The following is a 22205-nucleotide window of genomic DNA, read 5'->3' on the forward strand; positions in this document are numbered from 1 at the left end:
CAGAGTACCCTGCTAGCAGGTAGCGCTTGGCTTAAATGAGGATTATTAATACGTTATCAAACCAAGGAAACTTTCCGACCATAGACAGTTTTAATAGGTGATTATTAAGAAATGTTCCCGAGCTCTGTGCTTCACCCATGCATTGATAATCTCAGACGATGTAAAACTCCTATCTACTCGTATAGAAACTATGTCCCTGTGACGTCACGTGGAGTGGCATCGCATGGGCGCCAATCTGGCCTTTATCAAATGCGGTTAAATTGACCATTAACGTTCGTCTAAACTGGGATTTTTAAAACCAAATAATTTGTATATTATGAATACTCTAATTTTGGGTAACGAATGGCAATGAATGCTTTTCGTTTTCTTTGATGAAGGAAACTACCCTATTTGTACATATATACAGAGAGAAAATTGGGTGCTGCAGATTAATAACGTTTTCCGACGGTCCAATCAATTTTCAAGTTAATCAATTCATGTGAAATATGCAAAACGTTATGAAATTGATAATTTCGTACCATCCCTGGTTTTCCTTTTCCTTATTTCTTGAAGGACTTCCTTTTCACGACCTCTTCTGATTTTGTAAGGGAGGAAAAAGTGATACGAGGATACAGCCAAGGTCTCAGTCATTCCATAAGCCTGAAATAAATGAAAAGGAAAGGAGGATTAATCACGAGAAGACTAAGGTAATGCGGTTTTGTAAAGTATCGCAAGCGAGGAATGAGAGACTCAAGATAAAAGTAGGTGGGGATAAACTTGAACTGGTAGAGCAGTTTAACCATTTGGGCAGCACATCAGAGGAAAACGGACACAGTAGTAAGGACATCAGGAAGCAAATTGCACTAGCAAAGGAGGTGTTCATGAACAGGAAGGAGCTTCTCACAGGAGTAAGAGTTTATAGAAAAGGTTGGTGAAGAGTTTTATCTGGAGTGTAGCTCCCTACGGTGCGGAAACGTGGACACTGAGGAAAGAAGACGAGATAAGATTGGAGGCATCCGAGATGTGGGTATGGAGAAGGATGGAGAGGGTGAAATGGACGAAGAGGAAAGGAACGACGACGTGCTGGACATGGTGGGTGAGGAGAGGCAGCTTTTAGATGAGATACGGAGGAGACAGAATGTATGGATGGAGTTACTGCTTAGCGGGGAGGGGATGTTGAAAATGGTGTTAGAGGGTAGAATGTTAGGGAAACGAGGGAGGGGAAGGAAAAGAATAGGAATTTCAGATTGATTGAAAGAGAATAGCCCTTACAGTGAATTGAAGAAGGCAGTGCTGGAAGGAAATGGAGGTTCCCAGATCACTTCTTGAATACTCCATGGAAACCTACCTTTATCGGTAGAATACTTAAATAATAATAATAATAGGCGATTCATCAGTAGCGAGTAGCAGTGGCGCAGCCAAGGGGTTTTGGGGGATACACCCTCCCCCCCCCCCTCCTCGCTGCTCAGAGCTCAGAAATGTTTTTAAGTTAAACCCATTTTACTTAATTGCATTCATATTACTTATAGGATTTTGTAATGATTTATAAAATATCCCTCAGAAAGTCGTAAAACTTACTATTTATCCTATTTTTTCTCAGGGAGGGCACCCGTACCTCCCGTTTACCCTGGCGGGTATGCCATATCCCAAAAACCAATGCGCATTAGTTGCGCCTAAAACCCCTCCCAGCCTTAATTCCTAGCTTTCCCCCTGGCGAATAGTATCAATTTGCCATTTCACCTGAAATTAAAACAATATAAATGCATTTAATGGATTAAGTATGAAAACATAAATCCACCTTCCGCTCTCATAATGCCGTCAACATGGCTCTAAAACACAAATTATAAGATATATTTTGATAGGCTCCTATTGAGGCTTAGACGAAGTCAAGAGAGTCAATCAGGTAGATTTCTATCCCTACGTTCCTCATAAAATAAATATTAAGAACTAAACTCAAACTGGTACTTCTGCGGGAAAAATGCGTCTGCCAACTCTGATAGAGATATAAGTAAGAACCAAGCTGCAGCAATGATCGTCCCCGCAACTTTAGCTGACGCGAAAATCATAACTTCGTAAGATACATCCAAGGTAGTGTACCAGAATTACTTATGCTGATTTCTCGTCAGTTTATTTTTCTTCGAATGAATTGATGAAGAAATTTTTGATACTATTTACCGATACAAGAGTTGACGATGTCGACTCAACTCTCTCAGACGATTCCCTTTTTTTCTCAGTTGTCGAGTTTCTTTAGGATTCAATCCAGTAGCCAACATCTTTCGTTTTGTCCGCTGGTCTGTCAAAATACTTCTTCATTAGGGGGAACCTTATGCTACTTCTTCCACTTACACGCAAAAATATCGCATAGTTTCAAATGTTCCTTGAAAGTGTTTGAGTTCTGTACTTCAACAAAAACCCTACTTTAGGCCTATTTGCATTTTCCTTAAGTTTTAGTACTTCATATGGTACCGCTAAATCCATTTAGTCACACATTATGGAAGAGAAGCGCTTCACCATAGTTCGCACGCCTTTATAGCAACTCGAGAGGCCTCTTCATAGACCGTAGGCTCCTTCCCAGCGTTCTTGGATCTAAAAATATTTCATCACTTCTCTAAAAGTTGGTAACATCGATTTGTTTAACGCCGACGAGCTCCAAATAAGAGACAAGTCGTCTCACTAAGTATCCTTTTTTACCTTCTACCATCTTCCGATGTATATTATAAAAGATGAACACCCTCATAGCAGCACACGCGGGATGAATTTTGCTGTATTCGAGGCGTGGGAGGGGGAGAATCGAGCGGGGAGGGGACGGGATCGGCCTGCCGCTCTTGTATCCGCGACGCTGCGTGGGCGTTGGAATATTTTCTTCGCGGACGCGGACTCAAAGTAGGCATTTTGTGGCTAAACGGTGGCAGATACGTCAAAGTGAACGAAATTTTTAAAAATTTGAAAAGTGAAATAAATGAAAGGGCAGTAACTCGGCCAAATCTATGGGGAATGACCATAAAATATGACATTTTTCGAATTTTGGCCCTCCCCCCCTAAATTGCATTTGAGCGAGGGTCAGGGGTTCACCTAGAGGTCTCAAATTTTTCAGGCCTTATTTTTGATCGGTCCCACAACTTTTTTTCATTGGGCTAGATGGATTTGAAAAAAATCTATTTTTTTCCGATCCGCCCTGCTGTACGGCTATAGTACAAGTTTTTAAACCGTAGACTGACAAATACAAGAAATACTTACGGAATGATTTTATGACTCTTATTTGATTAGACGTACCGTGTCTAGTTTAGCATGAGGAAATTTCTTCATCACAGTTTCTGCAGTTGCGGTGTTCACAACGGATCCAGTCATCAAAATGTATTTTACGAAGGAAACGTCTATTTCATCAATCTCTGGTGATCGACACACTTCGTTTGCAGCGTAGACAAAGAGCCCGAGATTTTTTGGCTGAAATTGAGTTAAAAAAAGAGATGTTAGAATCACGAAGGTGATCATCGTCCACAAAAAGCCATTTCATTTTCCCCATTTCGATTTCTTAATCATTTGGCTCATTTTCTTAAGGCCGTTTTACACAGGGCACGGAATTGCGCAGGTTAGAGCTGCATTTATTTCTAAAATGGCGTGGAATTGCGCGAATGCATGAACGAAATTAGAACAGCGGCTATTTTGCCGTCTCGCATCCACGCATTCGCGCATGTGTTCTAGCAATTCACCGCTTTACACGACGCAATTTTGATTGCGCCTTCGCACGTACGTCAGATTGCGCAATAGGGTAGTTTCCTTCATCAAAGAAAACGAAAGGCATTGATTGCGATTCGTTATACCCACCATTAGTGAATTCATAATACACAAATAATTTGGTTTTTGAAATACCGGTTTAGACCAATGGCAAGGGTCAAATTTTATCCTCATTTGAAAAAGGCCAGATTGGCGCCCATGTGATTCCACTACAGGTGACGTCACAGGGACCTAGTTTCTACACGAGAGGATAGGAGTTATACATCGTCTGAGGTTACCAATGCATGCATGAGGCACAGAGCTCAGGGAAACATGTCTTAATAATCACCTATTAAAACTGGCTAAGGTCGGAAAGTTTTCTTCGTTTGATAAGGTATTAATAAACCTTTTTTAAGCCAAGCGCTACCAGCCAGCAAGGCACTCAGCTACCCGCTAGCATCCTGCGTCCTATCAGCGCTCAGAGCCTCGATCAAGGTCACCTCACAAGGCGGGAGGGGGAACCAGAAATGCGTCGTACGTACTTTTTCCCATCATTCCTACTTACGCGTCGCGTTTTCGCGCGCTTGAAATTTTTCACTTTTCATTTAATCGCGAAAAATAGATATCGTCATTTAAAAGTCTAAAAGCGTGAAATACGTACTCCATGAGTAATAATATTTCGATTTAGGCAATAAAAAAATAATAGGAAACCACCCTATTCCGTGTACCGTGTAAAATGGCCTTTAAAGCCAGGAAGGGGGCCATTTTGAAGAGCTGGAAAGAGCTGGCCGGGCCATGACATATTATGGGGTAGGATCGCGACTGCGATATTAAAAATAAATGCTTTTCGCGTTAGTTATTTAAAAATGAGTAAGGGAATTAAAGGTATAGAAAATATCACATACCTTGTGTTGATTAAATAAACTGAAGAAGCTACTCTTCTCAAATTTGGAGACGAAGACGAATGTGTCCCCATGGATGAGTGCATTGTGCACGCTAATATAACTCCCAATGCCAATGTTTCCAAGGATACATAACGTTGTATCGCCCTTCAGTTGTTCCCTGATAAATAAGGATGGAGTCAAAGAAGAGAATGAGTAATTTACAGGCAATGCAAAACAATCGCATTTTTACAAAACAAAACAAACTAATTAGGAACGTGAAAATGCCCCTTAAGCACGACGTTAATGATTTTCATTCTGCTCACGTTTTATTTAACAGTTTGCGGACAGTAATTTTTGAACTAACCCAGATAACAATCCACAAAAATGAAAACATGTGGCGACCTTTAACGTACCATTGACGTGAGATTCACAAGCAGCGCTCCAACCGGCTTTTATATGAAAACCGGATGGTACAGCTCACCCCAGATTAAGCCGCAAGTATGAGTATTTCACGCATTCAAGATAGAAAGAGGGCAGTTCTCTTTCTGGTTCATATGAAACCAAATTTGAATCCCGGAAGTAGGATCTGGGACCCGGGTCTAGTACCTCGGATCAACGATATGTAGCCAAACGCTCAATCCATCACCACGCAGAACCATACGCCGCACACACTCCGCTGATACTTTAGATAAATAAATACTTTAAAATTAAATACTTTAAAAATTCGATCGAGAAATGTCCATAGTAAATGAGCACTTGCCTCTCGAAGTCAAAAGGTCCTCCTACGATGGCCATGAGCGCAGTCATACTGTGATGGGTGTGCAGGACGCCTTTTGGCTGACCAGTGCTGCCACTGGTCGTGAATATGACCAAGGTGTCTTCCTTTGGATTAATGGACACATCCCCACTGTACGCTGCCTCGGCCGTGGCAAAAGACAAACAGTACACAATAAATATGAGCGTGATTATTGATTGCAAATGGCAAGGGCAACAAATTTAGACTCATGTGATTAAAGCACCATTCTGATTATTGCGTTGGACCATGGCCACCTATAATACAGGCCGGAACATGGAATTTTGGCAACGCTGTGCCGGGGTGCGATTGTGTTTGCTTAAGAGCATGGCGACTTATGCGTGAAGAGTGTCCGTGTGACCAAAGAAGCATTAAATCTCTTGTTAAAAAGGCAGAACTGGACTTATTTTGTGGATATCCCATTGGCTAAAGGTACGTACAATAGTTTAAAGATATTTTTTGGGAGCTGAAGGAGGAAAATCACGTTTATTACTTCAAAAGTATTGTGATCACATGCCGGCCGGCCATTAATGGAGGGGAATTGAGAGTGCAACAATACTGGTTTTAAATGGGGAAAAAGAATTATTTTTCTGTACTGTGTTTTGCCTTACGGCAAGTAAAATAGTTAAAAGATATTCTCAGTGTATTGTGAGTGGATATTCAGCAGTATTTCATCCAAAGCATTGCGTCTCTTGGCGGCCGGCCACGAAGGAACATTTAGAGAACACAAATGAAACGAAGTGTATTTGTCGGGTATTTAAATGCTGCGTTGTTTTTTATAATATTATTATTCTTGAGTTAACAGTGATTGCTATATTTGGTTGCCTTATGAATAACTATGTGTAGCTGTATCTATAATAACGTCGTATATTATTGAAGGAAGAATGGCTACTCATTAACTCTATTAATGTTTCTAGGTACTAATGTCATTCATATTTTCCAAACTAATCATGAATGCACTCCTTTTTTTCTGTAATCAGCGAAACTATTTTTATTCATGCAACTTTCCATTGTTTTCATTTAAGGTGCCCAAACGTTATCGTGTGCCATATTGCAGAAGCAACTACCTATCCACCAAGAACAAGGGGTATGTGACTGTGTTCCAGTTCACCAAAGATGAACGCAGTTGACAGAAGTGGCTGAAGAATATCCCTCGGAAGGATTGGAATCTTTCTTCAAGCGCAATAGTTTGCGTCAAGCATTTTGCTGAGCAGGATATCCTACACCGTGTAACTTACATGAATAAGAACGTTGAAGTGAAAAGTTACGAGTTAGATCGCCTAAAGTTGTCCCCTGGTGCTACTCCCACAGTGTTTCAGGCCCTCTCCTCTTCTTAAAACTTCTTATTGTGATCAGTGAACCATGAAAATCTGTGAAAATAAGTAGATGAGTTGTACTTCTAAGAAATGAAATCAATAAATATTGTATGAATCAGTGGAACAGGAAAAGCCTGCTGATGAAATGATAATATTTATCATTATTTCCGAAATACATGCTAATTTGACATCTGGCCGCCTTCTACTACTGAAGGTACATTGGAAAATCAATTGCTACTAAGTGATACGGAATATATAAGTGGTATTTTGAACTAATTCATCTTTCCCTTGCAGGTAGAACTTCTTGTTGTGATCAGTGAACTATGAAAACCTGTGAACATAAGTAGATGTAAATCTTGGAAATGAGATCAACAAATATTTTATGAATCGGTGGAACATGAAAGAACATTGATGAAATGTCAATATTTGTTCTCTTATCGATAAGGGCACCTTAATTGATAATTATCCGCCTTACAATATTCTAGGTATATTGAAAATCCAAGGGTACTGAGTGATATATCTATACGTGGTATTTTTGAACTAATCCATCTTTCTCTTGCAGGTAAAACTCCTTATTGTGATTAGTGAAGCATGAAAATCTGTGGAAATAATTAAAGATGAAATGAACGAATATTGTATGAATTAGTGGAACATGAAAGAACTTCTGAGGAAATGACTATATAAGTTTTCATATTGAAAATACTTAGTAAATTGACGTCTAGCCGCCTTCCAATACAGTAGGTATATTGGAAAATCCATGAGTGCTGAGTGAAATTACATATATGTATGTAGTATTTAGAACAATATAATAATTTTCTCTGCAGCTAAAACTCCCTTTTGAGTGAACGTTTGTTAGTGAACCTTGAAAATTTGGCCATATAATCAATTATGAAGAACCTGTTGTGGCTACCATTATCGAGATTAATTCAATAATTTCCTCTCGTTTGTAAAATTTGATTTTCTTTTAATAAGTATTGAGTTAAATGTTAGTATAATGTAATTTGTTGAGATATTTTTCCAATTCGGAAGTCGTTAATATTTCATTATACTGATCTTGTTGTTAAGAAATATTAGATTGAATATATATTTATCTTCCTTGTGGCTTCATATTTTTTAAACGTTGTCCAATTTATATAATGCTAAGACTAGTTTTTTTTATATCACATAGTTTTCTAATTAGCCCTAACATTTGTACTGATCATTTTTTTCCATCAGGTAATGTGGTGCCTGTGAAACTGATAGCTGTTGCTGGTGACGGTTCATCGGTGAACTTCAAATGGCAAGATCTATGGAGGTTGTTTCCAGCTGAAATTGAAATTAAGAACCTGTGGCAGCTTTTATTTATTCCACTTTCTGGAGTAATATTTATGCTTTTATGGCCATGTCTTGTGACATTGTGAGGTTGTTTGACCTCTTCAATATGAAATGTTTACCGGAAAATGTATATATCTGATTTTTAGTTTAAATAAATGTTGTTGAACTTCATAAATTATTTTTCTCTCCTGAAATACCGCGACGAAAGGTGCTAGAAAATAACGAATTACTTTTTAACATGTTAATTTTTTAGGTTATGCAGGGAGGTGAAATGATGTTTATTTAAAAGCCGCTCTTTATTTCTAAGTCAATAAATTTTATAGGGTGTTCTTCCATATTAACAACCAATGGGTTAAGTAGTAAACTAAACGGTATTTCCTTCTTGGTCTGAACTTCTGGGACGTCGATCGCAGTACTTAAATATATTTCCGTGAATAATCTCTCGTATCCCTTGGCTTGTTATTAGTTCTCACGATTACTTTTAATAAATAGCTGTTAAAATACGAAATATAACTACTCGAATAACTCAACCCTACCGTAATTTTTAGCTTAACTTTAGGGAAGGTGAACGGAGGTCCAACCGTATTAACGTCAACAGCTGAGAGGCCGATCCACCGCACCCCAGGCGATGTGCAGAGTAGCACCCCTGACGTCACGTAAAGCGCTGTCGCCAAATTGCATGTTCCGGCCTGTATTATAGGTGGCCATGGTTGGACCAATGCCTCCCAAAAAAGAAATGACCATACGATCAGCGGCTTACAACAATACAGAGCAGCACCTATGCAAATAATTACTAAAATAAACAGAGGATTTTTTTTATTCATCGACTAACTAATGATAGCAATCTCTGATTGAAAGGAAAAATAAAGGTTGGACTTGATAATCACATTCAAATACGTATTGATGAACGCGCTAGCAAAGGATTTCAAATTATAGAAATTGCTTTTCTCAGAATATATTTAAAAATATTTGGAAGATGTGAATGTACCAGACCTCACCGGTTCCATCGTCCTCGCGGACCATTTCCTCCACGGGATAGGCGCCCTCTACAGCGCCATCGATGGAGAAGTAATCCACGGGCCAAGCGAGACGCTCGGCCGCCATCTTGACCCTCTCCGCAGTCCCTGGTTCGACAAGGATGAATCGAACCTTCGAGATATTCCGTAGCCTACGTTATTCATAAGGCCGTCCAACGTGGGCTGTAAACGGGCAGAATGAGCATGTCTGGAGTTAGTTCCAGTTGTCGCCGCTGGCGCTGTTTTGAGAACAAAATTCGTATGGGAATGAATGGCGAACATTTGAAACAGACGCGATTTTTGTCAAAATTAGTTCTCTTTTCGTGATTATGCTAACATTTACCATATTTATTTAATTTTGGCCTTTATTTTTTGGTATTTTTCACGGAATAATGTTTTCAAAATTATAGGAATTTCCGACAAAGTGATATTTTCCTAAACGCAGGTGCTGTTACTTCTTCCATGTTACAGTGTCCGTTTCATTTTAGCATAATTGTCCAGAAGTGGCCTAAATTTTTTTTGTAATATTACACGAAGCAATACCGGGTTTGTGCATTGCTTACAAGCAAATTCCTTCAGAAATCTTGGTAAAATGAATGTCAGTAATTGCTCTTCAAGTAGCTGGCGTTGCAGAAAGAGTACTGCCCGAATATAAAATTTTTGCTGTCAAGTTTGCGCACTGCTTACACTGAGAAATATGTAAAGTTTTTGCTAGGATAACAATCTATCTATGATCTATTCAAATGATTCACTAATAACAGTGAGGGAGCACTTTTTTGACATGCGGCGAGAGGTTCCAGACACCCTATACATTCAGTTCTCTCCTCGGCGATTCGGACTAGGTAACCCGCCACGAAAGCTACTGCAGCTTCTCTCATGTATATTTCAAATATATAAGCGATGGTCACTTGGGGAAATTTGTTAATAATAATTAATTAACTATCAAATAATTAATCACTCGACGAACACTTTTTCAGTAACCTTACCTGGAATAGGTCTACTTAATATCTCGAGAAGATCTTCCGGTTGCGTTGCAGGAGTTTCATGGCCCTTAGAAATGTCATTGAGTTTCCTGATAAGCAACAGTGATTTGCAATCTTCAGAGTCATTTACTCTATCGCAGAGAGGTAGAAAGTTTTGAAATTCAAGTTCTTGACATGTTTTCACTGTTTTCGTGCTGTCGGTAGAGTAACTTGACGAAGTCACTGGAAACGTTTACTCCGTCAGATGTCAGTCTACGGTCAAGAAACTGATTTCTCATGTTCTTAAGGGTGTGACTAGAAACGTAGCTAAGGAATAGAGGCCGAAATGGGGTCACAAGGCGCGCAATGGTATAGTCTTCTGAATGAACGTTGGCCATCTGTGAAAATTCCCACAAAAAATATAATTTAACTAGTTTAATAGAGGAACACGTTTTGTTCAATTGCACCCAGTTTTCTTACAATTTTACGCTGTTTCTTGCGGAAAAAATGACGTGATACTTGCCAGGACCCCCCTCCCCTCCACGTGAGATTGGGTGAGAATCGGTTCGACCCCCTAGGTCTAGGTACGCTGTTTCTTGCGGAAAAAATGACGTGATACTTGCCAGGACCCCCAAGCTTGCCCCTGAACGATTCACGCAATCAACCTGCTGTGTGAACGGCGGTGATATATCCATGAATTTCCCATGAGAAAATATTCCCCTGAACCGGGAATCGAGGCTGTGATCTTGGATTTCCAGGCCACTGAGCAGACTTTCTTTGATTCCCATGGCAATTGTTCCGAGGCTCATGGTACAAGATGAGAGTGGCGGATCCATGGGGAGGGGAGATGCTTAGGAGTCGTAACATACACTATAGATAAAAATTGAAATTTTCATATGTCACTACTTTGACGTAAAGCAGATAGCAAAATTTTCCGGCAAATTTACCAACTATAACGAGTCAAAATACAAATTATTTTTAACCTTATAGGGCCTATTTTAACGCTTTGGCATTGGTAAAACGATCTACTACGCCTGCATAATATAGTGTCTTTTTTATCAATGAATTAGTCTAAAACAGCCGTTTTTGAGTCTGGAAAATCCTAACTTTCAAAATCCCCGAACCCCCCTTCGGCTAGGGGGAAATTCCCCTGGTTGTGTAGTAATTCACGAAGATAGGCCCCCCACCTAGTTGGTGCAGATCTATATCCGTCACTGCTAGATTTTAAACCCTTGTGGTTCGTCAAGGATGTCAACGCGGGAAAAAAGGACTTCAATGAAGCCGCAACCCAAGACTGGAGCTAGGGCGTTGCAGGGGGGCGTGTGCCTCTGGCGAGGATTTCAGAGAGGGGAGCAGAAAATTTTGAAACATTTATTAGAAAAGTTATTTAACTTTCATAATTAAATTAGTTAGCCAAAATAATTAAAAATCATTTTAAACTAATATTAATAAAAGTTCTTCACAGCATACATACGGCGAGTAATTTCAACTAACGCACAATAAAAAAATGGATTACAGAGGTATTATATTTTAGGGGTGGAAGAGAGAAGGGGATCACGGGAGGTATAGTGGCAAACTGATCGTTGCACCCCCTGACAAAAGTCCTCGTTATGGCCCCTTCACGACCGGTTAAGAGTCTCAACCCTGCCCTAAAGACGCGCATGGCGGTATGACCGCAGTTCGATTCCCGGTTCAGGAGATTTTTTTCTCATGGCAATTCTTGTATATTTGGTAAGTTTTGGTTAGTGAGTAATCATTTCCATCGAAAAATGTTTTGCAATAGGGTCCAAAATCAATCGCCTTAGGACTAATTTTCTCGAGACCTCCTTAAAATAAATATCCTCGCTTTTTCTCATTCTTCATTATTTTCCCCTGCCAAACACCCTAAAGGTGGCTTGCTGGGTATTATGTAGATTTACAAGTATTAAAAAGAATTTAGAGCCTCTCTTAAGATAAAAATAACGTAATTTCATCAGTTCCGTTGCTATTTCCCGTAAGATCTCATGTAATTCATGTTCTCAAAAGAGCGCCTCTACCGGTCGAAGACTCAACTACGTGCGCTGTCCCAGCCTTTTCCCGACGTTGGACGGCCTTGTATATAACGTAGGCTACGGATATTCATATGCTGTTCCAGCTCATCTGCGTTGAAAATATGTTCTGATTAATGGCACCCGGATTAACTCTCTAACTAACTATCTTTTCAAAAATCACCGCGGTTAATTAATAGCATATTAATTCAATTGCATGCATATTAATTTATAATAAACATAAAATTTTGTTACGACTACATTTAATTACAATTAAATCATCACAGGCATATCCATTATGAATAATGCCTTGAAGGGACAATGAGCGACATTTTTAATATAATTGGTAAAAAAATGATTTTGGTGCATATTATTTCTTAACTAAGGGCCAGTTTCACCAACGAGGATAATTGAATTAACTCGGATAATATTCTCAAAAACCGAGATATTACAACAATCGTGTTTCACCAGATGCATTAACTCGGTTTTGGGCTGTTATCTCGGTTTATACTTTTACTGACGATATTCCGCAGTTCAAAGCTTATTATCCGAGTTAATCTGAGGGCAGATGGCATGGCGCGCATGCAGCTTCATCAGCTCTCGGAAAATACGAATGACAGCGATGAAGAATATCGACATTCTATTCGGAGACCACGTTCATTATGGATAAATGAGCGTGCAGATTATTTTAATATATATGGTGAAGTACATTTATTTACTCATCCCAAAATGGCATATGAAACTGCAAAGGCAGTTCTCGCTCTCATTGAAGAAGACGAATTTTACTAACAAGGGGAAGTGGAGGTTTCCAATGCCGTATATTTTATAGCATTCGGAATGGCGAACACATCTATAAACTGGTGGTGATTCTAATGAATGGGCCTTTGTTTGGCTGTAATTAATTAATTTTCATGCGATACTTTTAACAAGCCGTATTCAATAATGATTTATAATGCTAAAATAGCGCGACCTCCCATATCTCGGGTAGTTGGTGTAGTGGTACCGTCGTCGACTCCCACCCAGGGGAGCAGGGGTTCGATCCTTCCACATGGCAACTTTTGCATAGCTTTTTTTTCGTCTTCGCTTTGATCATACGGCGACAAGTATACGAATAATTTTAAATGTAGCAAGCATAGACATGAGGAAAATTTTTTATCATCATAATGGGGTACGTGATCTCCCCTTGTCATAGAAATTTCACGTTTCTTTCTCTTAAACTTGAGCTTTCCCATGCCTATGCTCCCCTTGAGCCAATATTTCCGACAACTCTTGCCAAAATATGTTCGTATTCATAAATGTCATAAGCCTTTCTTTGAATTTTCTTACATATATGTACAAAAACCTTTTATCTCTGTCCTCTTCCTGAATTAATACCTATGTAACAGCATCGTTATCTTCGAAATCGCAATTTTACCAATGTGAGACGTAATTAATTATTGTAGCACAAAATAACCAAGAACTGTGTTTGTTTAAATGTGGGAGTCTCGGTAAATTAAAAATTTTCATTTTTAAATAACGATGCATTAAACAAAGGTGCTTACAAGTTTTTTTTACCGCAATATTCTCGCATTCCTTGCTCTTGCTAAACGCGGTTCCCCTATTTGTTTTTTATTTATTTTTTACTACCTGTGCGTGGTATTTCGTAAGGCAAATTAATAAATCCTTACACGAAAACTTAATATTTGAGATTTTCGAACTCTCATTGTCTATATTAATACTGTTGCTGTTCATTTTATCACTCTGTACTTGATTGTACACTTACCGGCTTATTAAAGCTGATTCCATGTCATACGGTTGCTTACCGTCATTTGTTTTTCCCACGTCAGAGTTATGAAAAACGTACAAGCCAAATCATTTATTCTGATTATCTCGGTTTTTGAAAACTAGGATAAAACGTCGTTGGTGAAACACGGCCCTCACATTTCTGAGATAATGATTTTAACCGAGTTTTTGAAAACGGAGATAATAGAGAATATTATCCGTGTTGGTGAAACTGGGCCTTAGGCCCAGTTTCACCAACCAAGTGTATTTCTGTCCCCCAGAGTAACACGAAATAAGAAGTGGAAGGTGAGTTTCGTTACAACACATTTTTCCGCCACTAACTTATCTCGTACCGGCTTGGGCCCCTTGATAGTAGCCTCTGGCAGCTCCTCCGCACAGCTGGACGCCAAATTGCAGAGCGAACAGCAAAGCTGAGTTGTAGGTTACGAAGAAGAATACGTCTCCCTTCTGGAAACCTCTCCTTGTCAACGCACTCGCGAAGCGGATGGCCATGGGTTCGATGTCCTTGAACAAGAGTGACTGATTCCGAACTGTATCCACCTAGGGACAGAAAATGAACGTCATATTTCTGCATTGTACATTGAATTAAATTGAGATAAGGTGAAACCTGTCTTAGTCTTCAACCAAACGGGTTGAAGAATTAGCCGCTTCAGGAGGTGACCATTGAATAGATTCGAGAGATGGATACCTTTCAGGAATAAGTACTAGCAATAAGAGCCATAAATTAATATTCTACCTAAGACTGGCAGTATTATCTGACTAGAGTTAAATATATTTCTTACATATATAAATCCCTATGTAAGGAGTATTTATGAACCAATATTAGTTGCAGATGACAGAGGGCTGCTTGGTTTTTATAAATTACAGTTCCCTTAAACGTTCTTTCAATCGTCGATATTCTAGATCACAAGAGAGCAATTCGCAAATGATATTCCAGAGTATTTTGCTGGAGTAATGGCCGGGGGATATTCGCTACAGTTTAGCATAAATTCTGGTGGGGGTTGGTTGCTAAAGTTGGCTGAAAAAAATTAAGGTCGCTGTCCCTCAAAGAAGTTGGACGCTGATAAGAACTATTATAAACATTTTTAAATGGGAACTAAAATCGATTCTAAGGAAAATCGGAGGCTTACTGAGGTTTTGGGCGGTTTATGGTCAAAAATCAGAACATCAATTTCCAAAATTGTGGAGAAAATTGTCTCCGAGTCATAAAGAAATTGGTATTTTCCGTGACCCGTCCACTCGCGACCCTAAGAGAACACAGAATCAGACTAATACTCACCAGAGCTGGCCTGTCTCCAAGGATATGCATGTTCCTCCGTATACAGCTGAAGATAAACTCCGGATAGGACACATTGGGTATGATGATATCCTTCTCAATGTCCGCGAAAGACGATCGGACGATCTTAGAATCGTCCTCGCCTCCTCCCACCATGGCTACCTCTCAAATACGCTGGCCTCTGGGAAGAAACTAAGAAAAAGAAAGCTCAGAACATGCAAAAATATACTGCATAAGTAATCGACTATAAGGCATGATGCAAGGCCGTATGGAGAGGGAGGATTCAAACCGCCCCCGCTGTTGAAAGTCCCAAGTAAAGCCCCTGTGAAAGTATTCCCTCCTCGAGAAATGCAACACCCCTGCAAGGGACCAACCCCTTCTCCCCCAAAAAATATCACGCTAAGATCTGAGCTGCAAGTAAATTAACGGCAAAGGATTTGCATTAAAATGCTAAAAGCTACATCAGATATCGGTAACATTAAATAAAAAAAACAAAAGTAGCACTAACAAGGGGAGACCACGTAGTACCTCGCTCCGCCTTTTTCAATGCCATATTTTTTATGGCCTTCGGAATGGTGAACACATCTCTGAACTAGTAGTGGTTCCGGTGAATGGGCCATAGTTTGGCTGCAATTAATTAATTTTCATGCGGTACTTTTCACTAGCCGTATATAATTCCAAAGTATCGCACACCTTCAAGACTGGTCAGGGGTAGTGGTAGCGTATATGACTCCCACTCAGGGGACCAGAGTACGGTGCTTCGTCATGGAAGTATATTTTGCTGTCTTCATTGTGATCCTACGGCGTCACGTTTTTCATTAATTTTAATTGCAGCAAGCATAGACATGATACAATTTTTTATCATCATCATGGCGTTAAGGTATTTAAGCAAGCGTTTAAATAATGGCGTTTAGGTATTGTAAGTAAAGAGTACGACATGATAGCCGATAGCATATATGATAGACGATGGTTACCCTGCACCAGACACGAGTGTTAATATTTTCCGCCCGTTGGAGTAATTTATAGTCACTCCAAATGCCGTATTGTTTTTGCCAGACTTCACGGCTTTACCTCGGTTTGTATAGATTGCTTGCGAATTATGCCGGACCTCTAGGTTCAGAATAGCAAAATGTTTTAAATGTAAATATTACATAACTCCATGACCTCAGGATAAGAATATCATTGAAGTTTCATATCCGTGGAGTTTCTTTAATCTCATCTCAAGGTGCTCAGCTAGCCACTCCAAGGTTGGCTGGCAGCTAATTTTTACCCAACACGATCTTATAAAAGTGGAGGATTTTTTGCACACATCTACTCTCTGCAGTAAATATTAGTGGTCTCACCGTGTATACAAATTCATAATAAAAAAATTATTCCGTATGTCCTGGGAAGGAAGGGTTTGAGATGGAAGAATCCTATGCGGTCATTTAGGAAATTAACATTAACGAAATCAAGCTTCGTTGTTCCTACAGAAATGAAAGAATATTCTACATTTAAGAATATTTCACAGATTTTTCCGTAGATGTGACAACGTGCCAACGCATGAGGGCACAAGGGGGGACCTTTGAAGCATACAGCACACCGGGGCCGGGACCCAGAACAGAAAACTGATTCGCCCAGTCACCCGGGGAGGGGATGCACTAGGAAGGAAATTAGGGTAGTTTCCTTCATCAAAAAACGACATGCATTGATTGCGATTCGTTACCCACCATCAGTGTATTCATAATGTACTAATTATTTGGTTTTAGAAATCGCAGTGTAGACGAATGGCAATGGTCAATTTTATTGGCAGGCTGCTAGCAGGTAGCAGAGTACCCTGCTAGCAGGTAGCGCTTGGCTTAAATGAGGATTATTATTACCCTATAAAACGAAGGAAACTTTCCGAACTTAGGTATTTTTAATGTGTGATTATTATGAGATGTTTCCCTGATCTCTGTGCCTCATGCATGCATTGGTAATCTCAGACAATGTAAAACTCCTATCTACTCGTATAGAAACTAGGTCCTTTGACGTCTCGTTGAGTGGAATCTCATGGGCGCCAATCTGGCCTTTTTCAAATGAGGTTAAAATTGACCGTTGCCATTCGTCTAAACTGGGATTTCTTAAACCAAATAATTTGTATATTATGAATACACTAATGGTGGGTAACGAATTACAATCAATATCTTTCGTTTTCTTTGATGAAGGAAACCACCCTGTTACGAAATCTAGATAGGTAATGGGGTAAGAGGACGCATTGCTACCGCTCGCCTGGTAGTCTTCTGAAACGTAACTGCGGTTTAAAAAACTTGTTTCAAATTTACCTGTCATCTAGAAATTTTCGTGTGAACATTACCTTGAATCTTGATTTATGAAATGTTGCCTCGGTTTTTTCTCAGATGCAATCATTTTTTTAATATTAGAGCTATAGGCGACTGTAGAAAAAAAATCTATTTTTCGCACCATGGGAATTTCAAGATAATAAAGCAAGTATTTGACGAGCGATATGATGTATACAAATAATAAAATATTATACATATAATAATAATAAATATATACATGATAAAAATGACAAATTAGATGGAGAGGTCGAGAGAAAGCGATGCGCCCTCTTAAACCAACTGTAGAGGTTCAAATACCTTCAAAAACAAGCAAGTGAAGTTCTCTCGGGTTTTATGCCGGCTAAGATTCACCATATCTTCCTATTAAGTTTCAAAGAGCAACACACCCGTCGTCACCAGGGATCCAGGAATCCACTCCTCTCATGCATGGTATCCTCATATGAGGACGCCAAATCTCTCTCGATACAATGTAACCAAATGTGTACTCTATCGGTTTCCTATTCTATATCTTGAGCGTGATAATATATTGTGACGGATGGTCACGATATTTTTTCTTTTCATCCCATGTCAGCGCGCCTCACGCGGCTACGATCTTCCCCGTGGAAGATTACGTGGATCGGGCGAAGTGACTCTGACCTTCATGTAGTATAAGACGGTAAAATACCATGGTTTTAGTTCCCATTCAATTGTACCCATAGGATGTAAGGCGATCACGCCACTTGTGCAGTGACGTGATTGGCTAAAATTCAAAGTGAGTGACGTGTGTCAGCTTTCCGTAACGGAAAAATCGGGAATAGCGAGGTTACGTGGTAGGAGGAGAAGTGGGGATGAAGGCAGTTGGTGAACGGACACGGTACTGGTCTGTTGGTGGAGAGGGAGACAAGCTGTCTCGAGGTACCAGCAGAGAGAGAGCACATAATTGGGAGCTGGCAGTCAATGCTCAGCTGTGAGAGGGAAGGAGACCCAAGAAAGGCAACGGCTGTGATTGCAGAGGTGTGTGACGGAGAGCGACCGGGGGAAGTGGAGCAGTTTCTGATTCCGGAGCACGGATAAAGGTGCTGGCCCAGGCGTTGGAGAAGGCGACATCTGTGCCGAAAGTGAGGCCGTCGCTGCGCTTGTGGGCCGTTTTCATCCGGAGCAGCCAAAAAGCTCCCCGAATCGCTGGCGACGGAGTCGTCGGGAACCACAGACTGCCATGCCCATAAGTATCAATCTCCAGTAATTATTCCCGTATTATCACATTCCCAAGTGCTTCAAGCAGTACCAAGAGGGTAAAGATTACCACTCTAAAGTCCGTCTACTTCATCCAAATACCGGTGATTCATGTAAAGACCAATCAAGTCACTTTCGCAAGAGTTCATGCGAGACTGCAAAAAGTCAATAACTGCACCGAGTTTTTAAATAGTTAATTGAACAGAAAAGGACTATTGATTGCACGTCTTACGCCCGTAAATAAGGGCAATTTAATGTATCATAATTTCCCGTCTTTCCAGGAGGCAGACGAGGAACATGTAATGGCTTTTCAATTCTTATTTCTTTGTGTCATCAAGGGTATTTCATCTTTTTGCTTGTGTTCATTCATCCATCATTAGTTTGTAGATTAGGCTTAGTATTGTTCAAGGGTGATTTTTCATCAGTGCGTTGATGGTTTTTCGTTGTTTTCGCCAAAGTCTCAATAATAAATGGTGATTTTTGTGCATAATGTAAAAGGTCAGTGTTCATTCGTCGGATCCTCAAACCCTTGTCCGTGCGTGAGTCAAACAACCAGTGTCCGCATTGTCATATTGTCCACCCGTATTAACAATTATTTAATCCTGGGAGTTTGGAACGTCCTTGCTTCTACCGGCAAAGCTAGTTCGTGGGCCGCGGTTTTGGGTGGCGCCCTAATAAACGATCTAAGATCGTATTCTTCTGCAATATTTTTCCCAAAATCACATTCTACCGAAACCAGATTTCGGAGTGGCGAGCTGTCGGGGAAGGAAAGAAGGAGGGGGTAACACTCGGGAGCGTGAGGACTGAGACGGGTCGACGGGCTGGCAGGGAAACGGGCCTGTTTCGTCACAATATGTAAATATGTATTTTTTAAATTCAATTGCAAAATCCATGTTTAATGTTACTATGAATGTCAACTAAACAATTTAAGGTATTATAATACTCAAAGAGGTTCTAAACATTTTTTCTACCTAAAAGATTCAATTCATAATTACAGCGGTTTATATCACGATAACCTGTTTCAAGCGTAATATCCTCCTATGTGAACGACAAAATTTAGCCACTACATGCCAAACATGTTTATTTATTACTATATTACTTCAATATTATGGTCAATTACATATAGAAACCTGGTTTTAAATTATTATTATCGCTCCAATTGAGTAGCGCATGCATGAGAGGGTTAATGCGGATTTAAATAAATTCTCCCGAGACTTTATGCATGGCAAGTTTGGAGAAGGCGATCGTCACCTATGGTCATTTGCGCCATGGGGAATGGTGGGGCAGCAAGGGTGGAGAGAAACCCGGCGTCGGATTTCTTAACGAGAGGACCACGGCTTAACGCAGTGGCGGCGCGCCGCCCCCCTTGTATATGTTTACAATCAGTTATAAAACTTTCTTAAAATTTGCATGAGACTTGATAATTTTTTTACCACGATGAAAGTAAAGGCATCTCAAGATATCTTTTGCGCCCCCCCCCCCTTCATTTTTTTCTGTATCCGCCATGGGCTTAATGTACCATCCGACGGATGAGAGACTTTGAAGTGCCCCCCACAAAAAACCAGAACAGGGATCGGGCTCTGAAAAATCTTCGCCACAGCCGGGATTGAAACCCTGACTTTCCCTAGTAGCACCAAAAGGATTATGCCTAGATTTAATACGTATCAAAGTATACATATTAAATCTGTATAAAATAGATGCAAATATCCTCTACCACGCAGATTATATCTAGATATTATACATATTATATCTGCTGCCATAACATGGATTTTATATAGATTAAATACGTATAACTCGTCGTAAATCTGTATATTATACATATCTCATACATGTCTGATGATCCCTGGTTACGCCGTAAGGATATTATTTGTATATTTTAAAGATTCTGGTATACATAACGGACCATGGATCATCAGACATGTATAAAATATGTATAATATATAGATTTGCAAATCTGTATACAGATGTATTTCGAAATCTTAAAAATAAACGGATACTTATCTTTATCTTTTGGTGCTACTAGGGTTGCAGGGTGGAAAACCAACTATATAGTACCACACCGACCCGAGTTCATTTATTACTAATAAATAATGGGTGTACACACTTCCGAAACCGGCTAAAATGAGAGGAATGCCACTTGAAATTCTGGATCCCTGATGAAAATGGGCGAGTCGCTCATCGAAACGTTGGCAGAAAACATAGTGGAAAGAAGAGTTGGAATCTAATCCGGGGCGCAAATCGAGATATCTTCGCCTATGCAGTTCCTCGGGAAAGCGCCGGACATTGCATATAGAATTAATCCCAGCCACACCAAGGGAAAGTTCGAATTATAATAGAAATTTATTCTCACCTGATATTCGACGAGAGATGAGGAAATCCTGCTCAATGGTCTCTTCTAAATGAGTATTCTTCGTTAAGATTTGCACGTACGCATAACACACATTAAGACCCTTAAGGATGAAGATGTAGCGAATGTATTGAACTGACCTATACCTCTTAAGATCTACCGGTAGAATATTGGCGGAGTGACTGCCTTTAGTATGGGCTAAGTAAAAAAGTAGAACACACGCTTTCACCTTTCGTCGCACCAGAAATAGCGCGCTATCACTTACAGAAAATCCGGTCGAGTTTGCACACATTGATTGCTATCTCGTTGAACAAGGCAAGCACACTGATAGCAAAATGAGATGATTACATCTTCACATTTGTGATTTACTGCGAATAAAAAAAATAAAATTACTCCTTCCCAGAGGTTTTGCGACAGAGCGATTATATATCAAAATCGTCGGGACGTTAAAAGAGTATTCGGAATACGAACGCAGATATTACATTTTTCAGTTTAGGGGGAAAAGTGAGGAGTTACATCTTCTCCTCATAACATTTTTCAAAGCATTAAAAATCAGTGCTGAGTCGCTTGAGTTGAAGGCACAAATAATTTTTCAAATCTGGTGGTATCCATTAAAAAGTAAGCTAAAATTTCTTATTTCTGGTGGATGGTGGAAATGATGCCCCAACCATCAATAGGGTGGTTTCCTTTTATTTTTTTATTGCCTAAATCGAAAGATTATTACTCCTGGAGTACGTATTTCACGGTTTTATATTTTTTAATGATGACGTGTATTTCTCGCGATTAAATGAAAAGTGAAAATTTTCAAGCGCGAGAAAACGCGACGGCTAAGTATGAATGCTGGGAAAACCCCGTGTGACGTCATTCTGGTTCCCGCTGTCTCCGTGTGAGGTGACCTTAGGGCGAGGATACTGTGCGCCGCTGTGATGCTGGGTGCTAGCAGGTAGCAGAGTACCCTGCTAGCAGGTAGGGCTTGGCTTAAAAAAGGATTATTAATACCCTATCAAACGTAGGAAACTTTCCGACCATAGGCAGTTTTAATAGGTGATTATTAAGAGATGTTTCCCTGAGCTCTGTGCCTTATGCATGCATTGGTAATCTCAGACGATGTAAAATTACTATCTACTCGTATAGAAACTAGGTCCCTGTGATGTAACGTGGAGTGGCATCGCATGGGCGCCAATCTGTCCTTTTTCAAATGCGGTTAAAATTGACCATTAACATTCGTCTAAACTGGGACCTCTAAAACAAAATAATTTGCA

General features: G+C 39.9%; 1 protein-coding gene across 2 annotated transcripts in view; it reads right to left on the reverse strand.

The window, feature by feature from the left end:
- LOC124162165 (4-coumarate--CoA ligase 3-like) overlaps positions 1-20984 on the reverse strand; it is a 29356-nt gene extending 8372 nt beyond the window's left edge. For both annotated transcript variants that reach the window (XM_046538583.1, XM_046538582.1), the window contains exons 1-9: positions 20947-20984; positions 15067-15255; positions 14120-14327; positions 12099-12117; positions 8999-9162; positions 5338-5491; positions 4599-4755; positions 3253-3423; positions 519-639 (exon numbers count right to left, since the gene is read on the reverse strand). In XM_046538583.1, the coding sequence (XP_046394539.1) occupies positions 519-639; positions 3253-3423; positions 4599-4755; positions 5338-5491; positions 8999-9162; positions 12099-12117; positions 14120-14327; positions 15067-15219 (1147 nt within the window). In that variant the 5' untranslated portion in view covers positions 15220-15255; positions 20947-20984. The remainder of the gene's footprint in view (positions 1-518; positions 640-3252; positions 3424-4598; positions 4756-5337; positions 5492-8998; positions 9163-12098; positions 12118-14119; positions 14328-15066; positions 15256-20946) is intronic.
- Positions 20985-22205: the final 1221 nt, after the last annotated feature.

Source organism: Ischnura elegans, chromosome 7 (genome assembly GCF_921293095.1).
Source record: "Ischnura elegans chromosome 7, ioIscEleg1.1, whole genome shotgun sequence".
Classification (NCBI taxonomy): domain Eukaryota; kingdom Metazoa; phylum Arthropoda; class Insecta; order Odonata; family Coenagrionidae; genus Ischnura; species Ischnura elegans.